The 19,316-nt window shown below is 40.6% G+C and overlaps 1 protein-coding gene across 1 annotated transcript in view; it reads right to left on the reverse strand.

Moving 5' to 3' along the window:
• Positions 1-236: 236 nt before the first annotated feature.
• The window catches only part of DPT (dermatopontin), a 36,628-nt gene continuing 17,548 nt past the window's right edge, over positions 237-19,316 (reverse strand). The window contains exons 2-4 of the mRNA XM_061382541.1: positions 18,096-18,221; positions 6,522-6,629; positions 237-1,360 (exon numbers count right to left, since the gene is read on the reverse strand). Of these exons, the coding sequence (XP_061238525.1) occupies positions 1,294-1,360; positions 6,522-6,629; positions 18,096-18,221 (301 nt within the window). The 3' untranslated portion in view covers positions 237-1,293. The remainder of the gene's footprint in view (positions 1,361-6,521; positions 6,630-18,095; positions 18,222-19,316) is intronic.

The raw sequence follows: 19,316 nt of genomic DNA on the forward strand, positions 1-19,316 counted from the left end.
GAAGCCTGGTGGGCTGCCGTCTATGGGGTCGGACACGACTGAAGCGACTTAGCAGCAGCAGCAGCAGAGAGCAAAATGGAGAAGCAAATGGCAACTCACCCCAGTACTCTTGCCTGGAGAATCCCATGGACAGAGGAGCATGGAGGGCTACAATCCATAGGATCGCAAAGAGTCAGACATGATTGAAGTGGCTTCGCACAGAGAGAGAAAAATGACCCTTAACATTTGCAACATAGTGAATGTTAATATTTTTATTCTTTTTATGATGAAGAGAGTACAAAGGGCTGGGGATGGGGACATCACAGGAGGAGGAACGATAGTGCCATCTCTGCAAAAGACACCCCTAAACTACACATTGAAAAGAAGTAGATCCCCCAGGGCAGCCTTTTCCATCCAGAAAATGGAAACCAGTCAACATGAGTTTGCCAGTAGCTCACACAACTACAGGGCCTTTGCCAGTTTTTCCAAGTGCTGGCAAGTCAAACTCCTTTTTCAGTTTTCCTCCAGGTTCCTAACTTGAGTCCCATTCTCTGACCTCTCTCATCCTCCTTGTTTTTGTCTTACTTGAGACTGATTCTCACAGGTTTCTCTGGTTCCTGTGCTCATTTTCATTACTGGGCATGTAACAATCTTCTTCCAGTTTAGGAAATTCTTCCAATCCTCAGTCTTTCAGGCCCAAACAATTTCACCTCCCCATTTCACCTCCCAGTCTCCTCCCTCCTGGAGCACAGAGCTCTGCACTTGAACTTCTAGGCAAGCTTGGCTTATGCGGAGTGGGAGAGTGGAAGCAGGTCGCCCTAAGGCAGAAGGTCTGTTCTCTGTGAAGATCCTAGGTTTCCTTCAAACAGACAGAGCTCCAGAGAGCATTCCTGGTCCCCTTCTTCAATTTCTGCCCCTTCATTCCACTACTAAACCTCCTCACAGGTACTGCTCAGCACTAGGCAACTCACTGGGTAGTAAAAGCAACAGCAAGGCTGAGACAGGTGCTCAAGCAACTAGGCTTGTTTTCAGGCTGTGCCTGTGCACACAGAATATATGGTGTGCAACACAGCCATCGTCACTCATACAAAAGGGTTTCTATGGAACATGTTGAAAGTGAGAAATTAGGGATTTTATTATAAGCGTGATACTAGTCAGAAGGCCCAGAAAACTGGCATTCCAGCTACCAACCAGCTTGAGCAGAAGAAAAGAGAGCAACAGAAACCACTTAGGAGTCCCTGCTGATGTTAACATCTGTGGAGTCCTCAGGCCTCCTGGACCTCTTCCCTTCACTCAGATTGGTAGGTTGCAGATCTAAACATTTGCAAATTCACAGTCATAGTCGGTCATCCGGCACATTATGAATTTCCACTGGCGATCCCTGTAGGGAGAGAGTCAGAGAGCTAATGTCAGTGAGAAAAGACACCTTGGGAAGAATAAAGCAATGAGCAATCTTTGGAGAATTTAGGAACTTAAGGGACAGCTAATCTCACTTTCCTCTCAGGAAACATCTCTAAGAAGTCTCTAGAAAACCTATTGGTAATTGTCTATGAGGTCAGGACTCCTGGACCCCTCCTCCCAGTTCAAGGTGCATCTTGGACGGGACTAACTAGGTTGCCAGTGTGTTTAGGTCCTGTTTATCACCAGTGATCAGCTGATCACTGGTCCATCTCAAAAGCACCTTCTTGGACATACAGGTTAACAGCTTGGGATAAAAGCATTTATTTAACATTTTCTTCATTTCATTGTTGAGAATCATCTCTTACATTGGCTATCCATCACTCATTCTTTCTTTTTCTGAGAATGTACAATGTGCTGGGCTCTATCCTGTACCCTCTTCAGAAAACACTATCACAGGGAAATGGACAGAGAGAAAACAACTCTAAAAGCCTTAACATGAAAAGGAAAGTCCCTGTTATTTTTGCATGACAGAAACTGAATTGCATATTTGTTTAGATGGTCAGGCATAGGTATGAGAAAACATAGAATTGTTTAGTTTTGAAAAATATAGTGTGGATGCCTTTCAAGGAACATTCTTTGCTAAGGATTAGCCCAAGTCCTTTGTTCACCTATTTAACAAAAATATATTGAAAGCCTACTCTGCATAGCACTCTTCTGGTCTGATACTATTTAACAATGATAGCAGCGATGGTAATGAAACTGTAACCACTATTCGCTGAGTCCTCCAATATGTCCAGCATTGTACTAGATGCTTTACATATTTTCTCATTTAATCCTCACAATATGTCATTGTTTAGGTGGAGAAGTGGACTCAGAGAAACATGAACTCTATTAACATAATTAGATGACAATTGCAAGTTCCAAGTTTGTTGGACTCAAATCTTGCTCTTTATCTGATACCACAACGACTCCGTAACTTGACACCCATACCCCCATTGAGAACACGGCTGTCATATCTTTTGCAAAGTCTTGATGAAGGGCAAAAAAAGTCATTCCGTATATAGCCACGCAAATGCTTCTCAAGCACAGTGGGGTCATTTAACCTTAGAATATTCTTCCTCTTCAGTCTGAAAGGCTTCTTCCCAGATTTTTCTTAGACACCAACACTGATAAGATCGTTATCAAGCTGCAAATCTGGAAGGTGGGACTGACCACTCTCAAGTTCTGGGAGGTAACTCTTGCCAACAGCTATGGAACAGGCTGCTCACACAGTAAGGCAGGCTTTGTAATTTGAGTCTGCTGCTCGAGGTTGTTTAGAGTAATGGGCATAGGCTGCCCAAGTATAAAAAGTTATCAAGAGCCTGGGTAACCAGTTATTTATTAGTATTTATTCCTGCAGTTGTTAACAGAGAACATGGCTTGTTTCAGATGGAGGTTAGGAAATCGGTGGCATGTGAGTTTATGAAATAAATTTCATTACTGTAGACAAGTCTGATTTATCTCTATGCCAACAGACATAGCTAAATAAGATCTTGAGCCAGGCATTCACGCTGCTCTTTCAAAAGGCTTTAATTGATGCTAAGCAAAATTTAGACTTGGTTGTAAAAGAACCAAGTTATAAGAATCAGGCTTAGTCTCTGATTTCCCTCCTGGATGGTGGTTCTCAAGAAGGGGCAGTTTTGCTTCTCAGAGTTTTTTATTGTTGTTGTCACAACTCTGGGGGAGGGGAGGTCACTATTGTCATCTAGTGTGGAGGGGTCCGGCTGCTGCTGAACATCTGGAATGCATGGGAAAGGCTCCTGCAACAAAGAGCTATCTGTGCCCCAGCTGGGCAACTCCATTCCAGGAGAAAACCACTATGATCTGCCTGTGGAGGAAAAGCTCTTGCCCAATGAGTCCTACACTGAAAATATTTCTTGAAGGTGATGACCTCAGCATCTTTCAGCAGAGCGGGAGAAATCCAAGTTGTGGATCTTCACACCACTGATTGTTAGTGACCGTGGCAAAATTGCATGGGTATATTAATTGTAAACAAATGCATGATATAATAGCTCAGTTTTCCAAGATTTTAGGTTAAACTACATAACTGAAAATGTCCAAGTCAATAGCCACTGGACATTTTAGCTGTCAAAATATATTTATTTTGAGGAAATTTTGGATGGTGTACTCTCTTTACTGTATTCCTTCCTGTCTCCTTAAACAGAAAATGCCGAACTAATTTTCTCATTGAGTTGGAAACGTCATTAGGAACATTGAGCACCCTTCTATACTGTTGTCCAGAGTTGCCCTTCAGGGCTTTGAGTTCTTAGGTTTTTCCTTTTCTTTTTCTTAAATATAGTTTTATGTGTGTCACATCATTCAGCTGTTTTATTTTAACTGGTGAGAAGTAATATCTTCTCTATTCATTAAAATTTTTTTTTAATAGAAGGATAATTGCTTTACATAATTTTGTTGTTTTCTGTCAAATATCAACATGAATCAGCCATAGGAATACATATGTCCCCTCCCTCTTGAACCTCCCTCCCATCTCCCTTCCCATCCCACCCCTCTAGATTGTTACAGAGCCCCTGTTTGAGTTTCCTGAGTCATACAGCAAATTCCCATTGGCTATCTATTTTACATATGGTAATGTATGTCTCCATGGTACTCACTCCACACATCTCACCCTCTCCCTCCATAAGTCTATTCTCTATGTCTGTTTCTCCATTGCTACCCTGCAAATAAATTCATCAGTACCATTTTTCTAGATTGCATACACATGCATTAGTATACAATATTTATCTTTCTTACTTCACTCTCTGTAATAGGCTCTAGGTTCATCCACCTCATTAGAACTGATTCACATGTGTTCCTTTTTTACAGCTGAATAATATTCCTTTGTGTATATGTACCACAACTTCTTTATCCATCCATCTGTCAATGGACATCTAGCTTGCTTCCATGTTCTAGCTATTGTAAATAATGCTGCTAAGAACAGTGGGATACATGTGTTTTTTTCAATTTTGGTTTCCTCAGGGCATATGCCTAGGAGTGGGATTGCTGGATCATATGATGATTTTATTCCTAGCTTTTTAAAGAATCTCCAGACCATCTTCCATAGTGGCTGTATCAATTTACATTCCCACCAACAGTGTAAGAGGGTTCCCTTTTCTCCACACCCCCTCCAGAATTTATTGCTTGTAGATTTTTTGATGATGGCCAGTCTGCCTGGTGTGAGTTTATAGCTCACTGTAGTTTATTTTTTAATTTGCCTGCTAAACCATTCCAGGCTGCAAAAAGATGGACAGTTTTCTCTCATGTCTCATGTTCCTTCTTGCCACTAAACTAGACACTAAAAAAGATATAGCGAGCTCCTCAGGCCTTGAGGAAACATTGACTAATATCAGTATTAGTTCATTCCAATCAAGTCAACCAGAACCATGCTTTCAAAATGTGGGTTGAGAAAATAATAACTAAGCTAGATAAAAAGGTATGTAAAATGCAAACAATTAATGTGTGAGAATTGAGGGGGTTTTCTATGAATAAATGTAAGGGTTTTTGTTCATTGAGCCTGAAACCTGTATTGCATCTTTTCAGATTTCGTTCATGTTTGTTTTTTCTGTTTAATTTTTTTAAATTAAAGGTCATATTAAATAAGTTAACTCCAATTAGGTATGATATCATTGCACTTAAAAACATAAATATACACCAAAATGTCCCAACCAAATTTGTCATTCTATTATTTAATGAATTAATGAGTTAGGTTTTGTTCATTTGCTAAACAGTTATTGGTAACTTTTCAGGAATTCATTTGCTGTGTAAAGTGATGATCACCTAACTATAAGTAGGTCAAATCAACCTTCTAACACCTGAATTTACTCATATCTCTTTCTTTATTAGCAGGGAGAAGAATTTTTATTTTCCTCTTATTGTTTTGCTTTGATGTATTTGTGATAAAATTGGAAACTGATTATGAGAGAAAGGGGTTTTGAAAAATTAGTACTGTTTTTCTCTGAAGTTCTCCATTTTTTAAAAAATTTTATTTTATTTTTAAACTTTACAATATTGTATTAGTTTTGCCAAATATCGAAATGAATCCGCCACAGGTATAACTGTGTTCCCCATCCTGAACCCTCCTCCCTCCTCCCTCCCCATACCCTCCCTCTGGGTCATCCCAGTGCACCAGCCCCAAGCATCCAGTATTGTGCATCGAACCTGGACTGGCGACTCGTTTCGTACATGATATTATACATGTTTCAATGTCATTCTCCCAAATCTCTCCACCCTCTCGCTCTCCCACAGAGTCCATAAGACTGATCTATACATCAGTGTCTCTTTTGCTGTCTCATACACAGGGTTATTGTTACCATCTTTCTAAATTCCATATATATGCGTTAGTATACTGTATTGGTGTTTTTCCTTCTGGCTTACTTCACTCTGTATAATAGGTTCCAGTTTCATCCATCTCATTAGAACTGATTCAAATGTATTCTTTTTAATGGCTGAGTAATACTCCATTGTGTATATGTACCACAGCTTTCTTATCCATTCATCTGCTGATGGGCATCTAGGTTGCTTCCATGGCCTGGCTATTATAAACAGTGCTGCGATGAACATTGGGGTACATGTGTCTCTTTCCCTTCTGGTTTCCTCAGTGTGTATGCCCAGCAGTGGGATTGCTGGATCATTGTTTCTAAATATAGTTGGTGAGTTTTGTGTGTTTCTCATCTCCAGTCCCCTCTCTTCTCTTTTCTCTCCCTTCCCACAACCCAAAGTGAGGATCATATAGAGAAGTGGTATTGGAAAGGGTTCATTTTGACACTGGGCACTCTTTTAATCATTTTTGTCCTCTCTAACATGTTTGGCAAGAAAAAAAGTGCATTTTAAGACTGAGTAAAGGGAAGAGCATAAACCATCATGGAATACCAACTTGGCATCTCCTGCTCTGAGCAATCTGGAACCCATTCTCATCTCCAAGGGTGAGCTGCTCCACGAAGTAGGTTCAATTCCCATTGTTTTCCATTGTCATGTCAATCTTTTAGTTAACCTAGACCAAGTAGGAAACTAAAATAGGGAAAACCCCAGATCAAAAATCCTGCAGATATGACCCTTGCAGAGAGCTGGTTCTGACCACTCCAACCTTGCCCATGGGGAAGGCTCACCTTTCCACTGCAGAGAAAGTGGTTGTTGCCCCTCGCATATAATAATCATAATTGTAGGAAATCATGTCCATCTCCTCACCATAGTGGCCTGGATATTCTGTTGTCAGCCTATGTGGGAAGAACAAAAGGTTAGAGGGAAAAGATAAAACTATACTGCTGGGAGCAAACAGAAAACATGTTATAAAGGAGAGATACAGTTTCAACATTATGGGAGACCCAAATCAGAGCTGGATGACCTCTGCTAAACCATTCCAGGCTGCAAAAAGATGGACAGTTTTCTCTCACGTCTCATGTTCCTCCTTGCCACTAAACTAGACACTAAAAAAGATACAGCGAGCTCCTCAGGCCTTGAGGAAACATTGACTAATATCAGTATTAGTTCATTCCAATCCAGTTAACCAGAACCATGCTTTCAAAATACAGGTTGTAACTTACTAGTAGATCATGAAATCAGTTTAATTGGTTAGGACCAACTGAGCTTTAAAAAAGAAGAAGAGATTGAATAGAAAATATCAGAGACTGCATTGTACATACTAAAGTTATTGTGTATGTAGATAAAAACTTTGTTTCAAATATATATGTGTGCATGTATTTATATGTTATTTGTATGGTCTGATAATTTAATATGCACTTTTTTTTTACTGTATTTGAAAAATATTAAAATAAAATATAGGCTGTATAAAAATAGTTTTTACCTAGTCTGCCATTGTTTATTTGGCACCTAAAACAGTTCCTGGTACATAGTAAGTATTTTTTGAATAAATAAATAGCCTTGAGAGAGTCATTTAATCTGTTTCCTGGTCTATAGAAGAATGAAAGTTACCTTACAGGTTTGTCATTTGGATTAACACAAATAAGTATGACACGTGGTAGGAGTTGAATTGTTAGGAGAAATTTTGTGTCTTCTTCCTCCTTCACATTTCCTTCTTTCTCCTCCAAGATTAAGCCAAGCCCTGGCCTCTCCCTGGGTAGGCTCGTTGTGGTCCACTAGAATAAATCTAGAATTTCCTGGCTCTTATAATGCTTCACCACTGGGGATCTTCAGGATCAAAATAGTCCTTTTGGTGTGATATGTGTTCCCCAAAGTCTTTATCTGCACCCCCAAACTGCTTGGGAAACAAATAGTGTCAGTAATTTAATCTGATTTGGGGTCACAGGTCATTGTATGTTGATGATATAAAGATCTCCCTACATGTAGACTTAATACTGCAAGGATTGTTATGAGATCTTAAAAGCCTGATTCATAAACTAGAAGGTCTCTTAGAAGATTCTCAAGCTTCGATGCAACAAGTTAACACAAGATAACCTGAGTTATTGAAGTTGAAGTTGTTCAGTCGTCTCCAACTATTTGAGACCCCATGGACTATAGCCTACCAGGTTTCTCTGTTCATGGGATTTTCCAGGCAAGGATACCACAGTGGGTTGCCATTTCCTTCTCCAGAGGATCTTCCCAACCCAGGGATCGAACCCAGGTCTCCTGCATTGCAGGCAGACGCTTTACCCTCTGAGCCATCAGGGAAGCCCAAACTGGAACTTAAAACTTCACTCTCTTTGTTCATAACCGTTTCTTTTACCACATTATGCACTTGTTCTTGTTCTCTGATTCTTCTCTTCTCAAGACATAATTATGCTCTATCAGAACACCAAGCCCTATCTAGAGTGGGTTCCATGTGTTTCTGCTTAATATTTATGGAAGGAAACAGGCTAAAGCAGAACCCTATTTTGTGCTTCCAAGGAGACTCAGAACAAGGACTTTCTCTTCCTAATGAAAACATTAAATGACTCATAAATGGCCCTAATAGGTTTTCATTTGGATTCTGTTGGTTTGTGATCCCTGAGGATTCTAACAAGTGCTAGATTCAAGTTTACCCAGAGGAGGGATTTGTTGATAATGAAAATTAGGATTAAAAGAGATGGAGTAGAATGCATTTTTTCTTACATCAGGGAGCACAAAATATTTTCCAGAATTTTTAGAGCACTCTTTAGATACAATATATAAAAGTTGATTGCCAAACATTTTAAGATGTGCTAAGGCAGAAATCCACCTAAGGTAATAGTGTACAGTAGTCACTCAGTCGTGTCTGACTCTTTGTGACCCCATAGACTATAGCCCACCAGACTCCTCTGTCCATGGAATTCTCCAGGCAAGGATACTGGAGTGGGTTGCGATTACCATCTCAGGGGATCTTTCTGATCCATGGGTTGAAACTGGGTCTCCTGTTTTATAGGCAGATTCTTTACCATCTGAGCCACCAGGAAAGCCCCAAGGCAACACTACATTAGGCTAAATCCAGTTCCCAAAACTATTGGAAATCATTATGCTAGACTGATATTTTTTTAAGTTTTTACTGATCTACTTTCAGATTATTTGGATAGTTAAATACATTTGGAATGAAGTGGGAAAGAGAGGCTTGCATTTTTTTAAAAAATGACATTTTAAGCTTCAAAGGGGGACAAAAGTTATCCATTGCTTTTTTCAACTAGCAGTTCCTATGGCTTCATTTTTGGTAGTGGCCAGACCAAAAGTCTCCTGTTCAACTGACAGTTTGTCTATGAGGTTTCTCTGTGGGGGATTGCTGTTCAGTAAATTTCTAGAATACCCTCAGGAAGGTGTCATACATGCTTATTTGTGTATTTCCATCTTGGTCCCAGCCAGTTTTTTGTTCTTACTTGATATTGGGGATTTTCATGTTGCTTTGTTTTTGTTATAAAATCATGAGGTCAAGTGTAGATTATTTTACAGAATCTTTGATTAAGAGGGTAAGGCAAGAGTTTGGGTTTCGGTAAAAATTACTTCTACTTTATGAAAGTAAAAATACAGAGGAAGAAAGAGCCCCAATCAATAAGCCTCCCAAACACCATTCATAGAGGGAACTGCTGTTTCAATACAGTCAGGATTCTGAATTTTAGAACAAGATAAATGTTCCTCCATTTAGTTTCTGAGGATGTCATGCACACACAAAATATTCCAATAAGTGAAAGCTCTAGTAATAACTCCTCAGAAGGAAAAAATAGAATTTAAACGTTCAGAACAAGACACGGGGACAAGGACATAGGAACTTGTCAGGAAATTAAAAGAGACTACACGGAAGCACAAGATAAGGGTTTCATAAACTATGGTGATGGGCTTCCTGAGGGCAGAAGGGGAGGAGTTCAGTGTGGTTCCAGATTCCTTGTGGATTACCAGGTCACGGCAGGCAGTTTTATGGCAAAGTACACTTCATACTGAGCACTGCCATACATTTCCAGACCAATTAAAACAATCAAACAGGCCTTCCCTTGCAAGAAGAAGAGAAAGTTCTGTCAGTAACATTGCTGTTGTTCAGTCACTAAGTTGTGTCTGACTCTTTGTGACCCCATGGACTCCAGCATGCCTGGCTTCCCTGTCCTCCACTCTCTCCATGAGTTTGCTCAAAGTCAGTGATGCTATCTAACCATCTTATCCTCTGCTGCCTCCTCTTCCTTTTGCCTTCAATCTTTCCCAGCATCAGGGTCTTTTCCAATGACTTAGCTCTTCACATTAGGTGGCCCAAGTATTGGGGCTTCATCTTCAGCATCAGTCCTTCCAATGAATATTCAGGGTTGATTTCCTTTCAGATTGATTGGTTGATCTCCTTGCAGTCCAAGGGACTCTCAAGAGTCTTATCCAGGACCACAATTCAAAAATATCAATTGTTCAGTGCTCAGTTGTCTTTATGGACCAACTCTGACAATCCATACATGACTACTGGAAAAAACATAGCTTTGATTATATGGACGTTTTTATGCAATTTACTGAAATGAGTCTACTACTGAAGCTCTTCTATCAGGATCCTTATATATCCCTTTACAAAGAGCTAATTGTCCCTCTGTGTGTGTTTCCCCTATCACTTTTGGATGAGTGGCTACTGGAGCATAATTTCTCACTGTAAACTACTTTTAATGCCATCTATAGGCAAGAGTATGGCATCACCGACTTGTTGGACATGAGTTTGAGCAAGTTTTGGGAGTTGGTGACCGACAAGGAAGCCTGGTATGCTGCAGTCCATGGGGTCACCAAGAGTTGGGCACGACTGAGTGACTGAACTGAACTGTAGGCAAGGGGACAGGACCAGAAGGTTGTTTCAAAACTAAGTGAGAACTTGATAACATAGAACCACTTGTATAATTTCTTGAATTAGATAAGTTTGAAGAAGATGGAAAGAAATTAAATAATGTCTTAGGTATGAATTGAAGAAGGCCCTTGCAAATGGAGGTGATTTTTAAAACAGATACAGGATTTTCTCATCTAAGATTATTAAAGCTCTGAAATTATCAATGGATTCAGCTAGAATCAATAAATGATTGCTGTCCAGTACGTAACCACAAATTGAGCCACAGCTGACAGATGGCATTCTCCTTTTCTATGAGAACATGACATGTCACAGACCTTACTCAGATATATATCATCACATTCATTTTAAAAAGGAGAGTGGAGATAGAATTTAAAAAGGACAATTTACCGCTAACAGCAAGTCTTGGGAATTTAAAAATATTCATATATTTTCTTTTATTTTATTTTTTAACTTTACAATATTGTATTGGTTTTGCCATAAAAGAAAATAAAAATTAAAAAAAAAAAGGACAATTTACTTATTGTTGGAGGTTTGCTTGAGAATTTATGCAATTTTTAATAGTTAAAGGAAAGGGTTTTGACTCTTTCTCAACAGAAAGTGACTCAGTATAGATTTTATCAAACTTCACCTTTATTATTGATTTGTTTTGTTTAGTTGCTAAGTCATGTCTGACTCTTTTGCAATCCCATAGACTATAGTCCACCAGGTTCTGTCGATGGGATTTCCCAGACAAGAATACTGGAATGAGTTGCCATTTCCCTCTCTAGAGTATATTCCCAACCCAGGGATTGTACCCTCATGTCCTGTATTGCAGGCAGATTCTTTACCATTGAGACATTCAGGAAGCCATTTATTATTGATTACTGAGACTTGAACACAAGGTCAGGCCTTGTAGCACCAGCATCTATTTGTTACATGTCTGACCTGTTAGCAAGTAGGACAACTGGATTCTTTGGGGGTCATCCCAGAGGCTCCACTTTTAGGCTGTGTACTTCACTGGTGTGCACGAGAACAAATGGGGCCATGCCCTATGGCCCAGCATCAGTTAGTATCACATCCTCAACCGTATCCCACTTTGTGGGATGCCAGAGAAGCACACACCACAGATGTCCTACCCTAAAAACTGGGAGAAAACCCAGCATCTACAAGTTAACAAACTAGAAGGGGTTACCTGAGGAAGCCATACATCAGCTTTTTTCAAAACAAGAGTAAACAGTATTTCCCATCCCATTCTTTAGCGCTCAGCCCATCCTCAAACAACATTTTAGAGAAGCTTCTTCTGGTCAATCCAGCCTCTAATTCTGTCTTACTTCTATTTTCTATGCTTCCTAGAATTCCCTGATGACTCAGATGATAAAGAGTCTGCCTGCAAAGCAGAAGACCCAGGTTCCAATCCCAGGGTCAAGAAGATACCCTGGAGAAGGAAATGGAAACCCACTCCAATATTCTTGCCTGGAGAATTCCATGGACAGAGGAGCTTGGTGGGCTACAGTCCATGGGGTCACAAAGAGTAAAACATGACTGAGCAACTAACATGTCACTTTTCTGCTTCTCAATTAACACCTTGTTTAAAATACCCTATTCTAATGTTCTGGGCCTTGCAGGTGGCTCAGTGGTAAAAAATCTGCCTGCGATGCAGGAGACATAGGTTTTACCCCTTGGTCAGGAGTGATCTCCTGAAGAAGGAAATGGCAATCCACTCCAGTATTTTACCTGGGAAATCCCATAGACAGAGGAGCCTCCCAGACTATAATTCATGGGTTCGCAAAACTTAGCGACTAAACAACATTAGCGACTAAACAACATTCTAAAGTCCTATTACTTGTCAGCACCACATATTTAGCTTTTGATCGAAAAACAGAATACTGTATAGCATCTTGTTTCACAATGGTGATCAGTACAGTGAGCTCCTTGAGGGGTCATTAGTACATGACAAACATATACACTTTTATAATCTAGTTCAGTTGTGGATGTGGAGAAATTCAACATTTATAGACTTGGGATATGTTGAGATTGGCCTACATTCCACATCCAGTCAAAAAGAGGACACCCCTTTCTGACAGGCAAATCACTGAAAAGTGTCTTAAATAAACAGAATCTGCTTGTGGTCAATCCTCTTGATTAATAAATGCTTTGCCAGGTAAGCTACAAAGAATGAGAAAATTTTAGGTGAGACTAATTTGCCTGTGGCCTGGCATCCCCAGTAGGTGCTATATCAGAACCTATTTGAATTATTTTTGCAAAAATGAAAAAAGTAAAACCCAATTGCAGTTATGCATAAAGGAAAGCAACCTCGGAGTCAACTGACTTCTGCAAAGAGCTGGGGGAAGAGTTCAAGTGGGACTAAATGACTCTGGAGTCACCAAAGTGCCCTTCTCTGCAGAGAGGCCCTGAACTCCAGGGGTCAGAGAAAGAATTCAATACGGTCATGTCTGTCCTCTTATGGCATTTTGGAGCACTATATATCAAAGTGTTCAAATATGTATCACAAAAGGGGGAACACAGTTCTAGATATATCTGTCATTTTAAATTAGAATAGGAAAGTCCCTAACTATTTTCCAAATCACTCTCTTGGAAATGAATTTCCAGCTCACCATTGCAAGCCCAGGGCTGGTCAGTAAGCACATTTGTTTTGACTCATGTTAGTTTTCACCGGCCACACTGCATCATGGTTGCCCAATCCCGCAGTTGGTGGGGACAACTCCACCTGCAGTGTCTCCCTTCCAGCTAAAATAACCACTTTCTTCTCTGTTTTCACTGTGAGATGCCCACTGTATTGTTACCTAATACTCCAATTTTCCAGGTCTTATTTTCTCATCGAGATTCAGAGGACTCAGTACTATGCAAAGCATGTGGGATCTGGAGGCAGATAGACCTGTTGGAATTGAGTTCAGAACTTTGAACAAGTCACAACTTCTGCACCCTGGTTCTATCATCTGGGCCATAGATTATGATTTCTGTGCATCAGAAGTAAATGAACTAATGGTGTAGATTAATAAATAAAATAAAATTTATCATCATCATTAGGAACTGAATCAAAGTTTATGAACTTTACTTATATCCATTCATATTCAGTCTGATTAAGTGAATTAATGAATAGAGGAATGAATGATTATTTCTAGAATACAATAAAAGAGAGTGAATAAGAAAGTATAGAGCCACAAATTTGGAATTGCAAGGTTTACTTTGTTCTAAGCAGCAAGTGGGACCTGATCTTATGTTACCCAATACTTACTAGACAACCAGCCACATCTCTGAAGTTTCTACTCTTGAAGGTTGAACATAGGAAGGGAGGAAGCACTGACATGAAGGCAGCAAATACATTTCTAAATTAGAAATATGGCACAATGATTACGACAGCCACGCCACCCCAACTGATGACAGATATGATTGATTTTGCTGAAGCTCAAAGGGCCCATCAGCCCCTAAAATGAGTGCTTCATGCTTCATGCAGTGCCAGGCGATGGTTGATCGAAGCCCCAGAAGCAGCTAAACTCAATGCAGGCTGCTTAAAAATGTAACATCCAGTCTTACTTTCTCAAAATGTGGGTGTCTCCATCTCCGTAATAACAGCTTCCAACCTGCTCAGAGGAAGCATTGTAGAAGCTGCCCTTCCCACCAGGCTTCTGGGAGTAGTGCTGTAGTAGGCATCTGAGCAGGGGTGGGGGGGGCAGATGCCACATGGAGATGGCTATGAGGTCATCTTTGTCCCTGTCATGGTTTCACGGGAAATGGGAATGCAAACATTATCCATCTTGTATTAAAAGCTGGACAATGAAATCAGTAGTTAAAGATAAGCTTTGATAGAGTGCTTTGGGGTAGGAAGAGGAGAATATTCAGATGAGCTGGTTTTGTTGTAGTTGTTAGCCAGAACTATCTAGGAATTAAAAAAAAAAATCTCTGGCTTATGACTTCAGCATAATTGAAGGGGAGACCAGATAGTGGAGAACAGAATACAGTATCTAAGATTCATATAGAAACTCATAGTAGAAATTCATTATAGAAACTCAAGGCTGAAGGAAAACTAATGGGTTATCTATGCTGATTCTGAGGAAGGTTTTTTTTTTTTTTTTTGGTCAAAACATATTATGCAGTGAACCTGAGGAAAGGCTATGAATCTGGAAAAGAAACATTTAGGAAAGGAAACACATGCTCAATTCAAAACTGTTGGTCCCTGCGACATGGTCTACACCTGGACAGCCTCAGCGTGCTGATGGGGGACAGCCTGATGCATGGCAAGCAGCCACTGGAGCTGTGTGGAGACTGGGGAATTATTCAGTCTCTGAAAGGTTGTGGCTTCCTCAGTGACACGTGTTTGTGGTTTGCAGATGAATGGACTAAGAATGCATATTCTCACACATAAATAAATCTGTGTAACAACATTTACGTCTGTATCCAGTCCCAGTGGGGACTTGAGAGTGATGCCATGTCTGCTTCTATCAGGAATTTGCTTTCTTACCAGACTTCAGTGATGCTATAATATCTCATGAGAAACTGCAGAGACTGAAATGGGAGCGGCGCCTTGGTCCCCACCAAACAAATAAATCCCGCACTTACGTGGGAGTTGCTTGGATGATTTACTTTTTTTTCCTGTGCACAGGGTGCTATTCCTGAATCCCTAAAAGCTTGCAAGCTCGGAGAGGATAGATGTTCACTTCTCAATGTCAGGCTCAGTGCTATAGAACAGCCTTCCAAGTGGGAAGAGAAAAATGTTTCCACCCACATATGCCCAGTTCCCTGGGAGGTGATTCAAGTTAGTTAAAGTGATGTGAGGGAAGGTTTAGAGGAAGAGGGTTATCAGGAGCTTTCACTGTAGGAAGGTGTGGGAAAACAGTTCTCGCTCCGAAGGGCTGTTAAAAGGGTCGGATAAAATAATGCACTTGAAGAAAGACTTTTTTCCACTATAAAACCTCCTCATATCAATGTCAGGTTTCCCTACTGTTACTGTTCCAAGGGGCCTTTGATGCTCAACTATTCATTTGAAAAATTTATTGCCTACTTTGTGCCAAGCAATATGCTGAGATGCCAGAGAAATAAGACCTAATTCATGCCCTAGAGGTTTCATGCAATTTAGAAAAACATAGAATGTCATGACTCAGGAAACTTAAAGATGCCACTGAAATGTCTAGACATGCCGGCGGGACAGTGACTCATGCCCTGCATACCACAGTGCTTCCTGCAATCTCATTGTGCTGTTCCAAGTGTCCCTTTGGAAAAGGACTATTTCCTTGACAACCATAGTAGTTCTCAGCTCTGACACCACACAACCAGGAAGAGGTCCAGTCAAGGGAAGCCTTTCTTAGAGGGACCACTTCAAAGTGACTTTCTGTGTCTTTTGGAGGAATTATCTCCTCTCTCCATTCTTCTCTCTCTCTCCACAGTTTGATTCTACCAACTGTCAGTGTCAAGTCTGGGTGATGGAGTGGGATGAGGAATGGGGAGAGTGGGGTGGTGGGAGAGGATGGGCAGACCATTGCAGACCACGGCCAAGGATAAATTTTGTTACCAGAGATTTTAATGTCTTGGGTAACTTAAGTTGCTCATCTCTGTCAGCCTTTTATCTCAAGACTTTGGTCCCACATACACGGCTCCATGCTCATTAAATTCTTAGCCTCTTAGAAACTGGTGGGCTCCTGCTACTCTACCCTGAATGTAAGACCATTTAGGTCTCGGATTCAGGAACTTTCAGAGTTATAACCTACACCCTAGTCATGTCTGTTCACCAACCATGGTGGAGTAAGACCAGCTTTATGGAGGCATCTGGTCCCATCACTTCATGGCAAATAGATGGGGAAAAAGTGGAAGCAATGACAGATTTTACTTTCTTGGGCTCCAAAATCACTGTGGATGGTGACTGTAACCACAAAATTAAAAACAAACAAACAAACAAAAAAAAAAACAATGCTTGTTCCTTGGAAGGAAAGCTTTGACAAATCTGGACAGCGTATTAAAAAGCAGAGACATCAATTTGCTGACAAAGTTCTGTAAAGCCAAAGCTAAGGACTTTCCAGCAGTCATGCACGGATGTGAGAGTTGGACCGTAAAGAAGGCTGAGCGCTGAAGAATTGATGCTTCCAAACTGAGGTGCTGGAGAGAAGACTCTTGAGAGTTCCTTGGACTACAAGGAGACCAAGTAAATCAGTCCTAAAGGAAATCAACACTGAATATTAATTGGAAAGACTGATGCTGAAGCTGAAGCTGCAATACTTTCACTGCCTGATGCTAAGAGCCAACTCATTGGAAAAGACCCTGATGATTGAAGGCAGGAGGAGAAGGCGACGACAGAGAATGAGATGGGTAGATAACATCACTGACTCAATGCACATGAATTTGAGCAAACTCCAGGAAACAGTGGAGGACAGAGGAGCCTGGCGTGTTGCAGTTCATGGGGTCGTAAAGAGTCAGACATGACTGAGCGACTGAGCAACAAGAGCATGGAGGCATTTTGGACAGCTGGCTGAAGTCCTTCCCCATCAGAGAGCTTCTGCTCTCAGATGACTTTGAGCTCTGAATTTACCATTCATCACTGCTTCAAACAGAAAAGTGCTGCCTGTCCCTAGAGACACTGTGCCCTACTTGAGCATCTGTGGAGTTGTTTGGTTACAGAGAATAAGCGTGACCCACAAGGCTGTTTTTCCAAGCATCACATCACACTGTGGAGAGATATGTCACTTGAGTGAGTCAACCTTCAAATGTTGACACTTATTCTTTTGTTCTAAGTAGAAATGTCTGACTTGTTTCCAGACTGAAGAACTTGGGACAAGTTGTGTTGTCAACATCCAATGCAAGTTATCAGAATTTATATATACTCAAAGGCCAGGTCCTTTTTAAGTCTATGATTATATACTATGTTTGGCACTCTGACCTGGAAAAAGGCTGGATCTTCAAAAGAAGTCCTGCAAGAAAACATAGGGTCCCAGATATGTCCAGTGTCCTTGGATGTGATGAGAAGTTATAATGATAGAGACAGAAAAGAGCACTGCAACAGGAGTCTGTAAACTTCAGCTTAGAGGTGAACCACCATGAAATAAGCTGGCTGGTCTGGGGCAAGTCACGTTTTTGCTCTATTGCTCTTTTTTTTTTTTTTTGCTTTTCTACCAAAAGAGGGATGTAGGAGCACTGGGTTGATGACCTGTAAGGTCCCTCCCAGTGTGAATACTACTCTGGCCTTTTCTTTCATCTATCCATCCCCTTCTATAGGCTGCTGCTGCTGCTGCTAAGTCACTTCAGTCATGTCCGACTCTGTGCGACCCCATAGATGGCAGCCCACCAGGCTCCTCTGTCCCTGGGATTCTCCAGGCAAGAACACTGGAGTGGGTTGCCATTTCCTTCTCCCTTCTATAGACTAGCTGCTATATTTAAAACTTGTTTGTGATGGCTTATGCTTATCTGAAACTAGAAATGTGGACCAAAGCACACCCCCCAGGCTACCTTCCAGTCCCAGTAGCCTAAAGGGATTGCGTTTGGCTGCCAGGCTCACCAGCAGGAATATGGGCATCTCTTGCTGTAGCGACAGCAGTAAAATTGCCACTCGCGATCCAGCACTGACTCGAAGTAGCGGCTCTGGAACCCTGCCACCAGTCCATTGTTGGAGCATGTCTGGTACCTGAAGAGAAGAGAAAACTCCAAATAAGCTAACACAATGGTGCACAAATTCACCCCCTCCCCAAGACCTCAACACCCAGTTACTAAGCCAAGCCACTCTTTCAATGACCTAGATTCCTTACAATTTATTCTATTTTATGCAAATAAAAAAGACTTTGTTTTATTGGTAGGAATGACATATACTCACCGTTAAAATTCAAATGATTCAAAATCTTTCAACTGGAGGAAAATTGGGAAACTCTGCTCTTGTTAGACCTCTGAGAATATGTTGTTAGATGGAAGAATGCATAAATGGATGGATACAGAGGCATCTAGAATTTTTACAAATGCAAGATTGTATTATTCATGCCGTTCAAAATAAAAGATAATATAATTCACTTTTTCTGAATTGAAATAAAATGAAGACAAGGAAAAACACAACGGATTGATGAACTTCAAATAAACATTTCTTCTGCTTAAGAACGGGCAGATTCTCTACCCTTGAGCCACCAGGGAAGCCCTGAAAGCTTTCAAAAGCTTTTCCAAAGTGAGTCTTAGCTAACTCTGTTTTTCTGCATTTTTACCCACCTGGACATTGATCCTGTTCCCTCTTGTGAGGAAGCAGAGCAGGAATTTGTCTCTGTGTCACTACCTGGCAGTTGGAATACATCCCTGCTTTCCAAGTAAAGATAAGTTTCCAGAAAATATAATAGATTAAGAATAAGTACCCAGTGCTGATAGGTGAGAGAGACCTTGCTGACACACAAACTATAAAACCATCAGTGACCGAACTTCATTTTGTTCTTTTTAATTATTGGAAATGATCTTCTGGATCATATGTAGATATGTATTTGAATATATATATATATATATATATATATATATATAAGCATGAATGAATAAATGAATAACGAATGGGGAAAAAAAAGATGCTTCCTGACAAGACATGAAATATATTTATTATCTAGTTTGATCAGATTCAAATAAGGACTTCCCAGGTGGCTCAGAAGGTAAAGAATCCACTTACAATTCAGGAGACCCGGGTTCAATCCTGGGTCAGGAAGATCCCCTGGAGAAGGAAATGGCAACCCACTCTAGTATTCTGGCCTAGAGAATC

The sequence above is a fragment of the Bos javanicus genome, chromosome 16 (assembly GCF_032452875.1).
Source record: "Bos javanicus breed banteng chromosome 16, ARS-OSU_banteng_1.0, whole genome shotgun sequence".
NCBI lineage: Eukaryota > Metazoa > Chordata > Mammalia > Artiodactyla > Bovidae > Bos > Bos javanicus.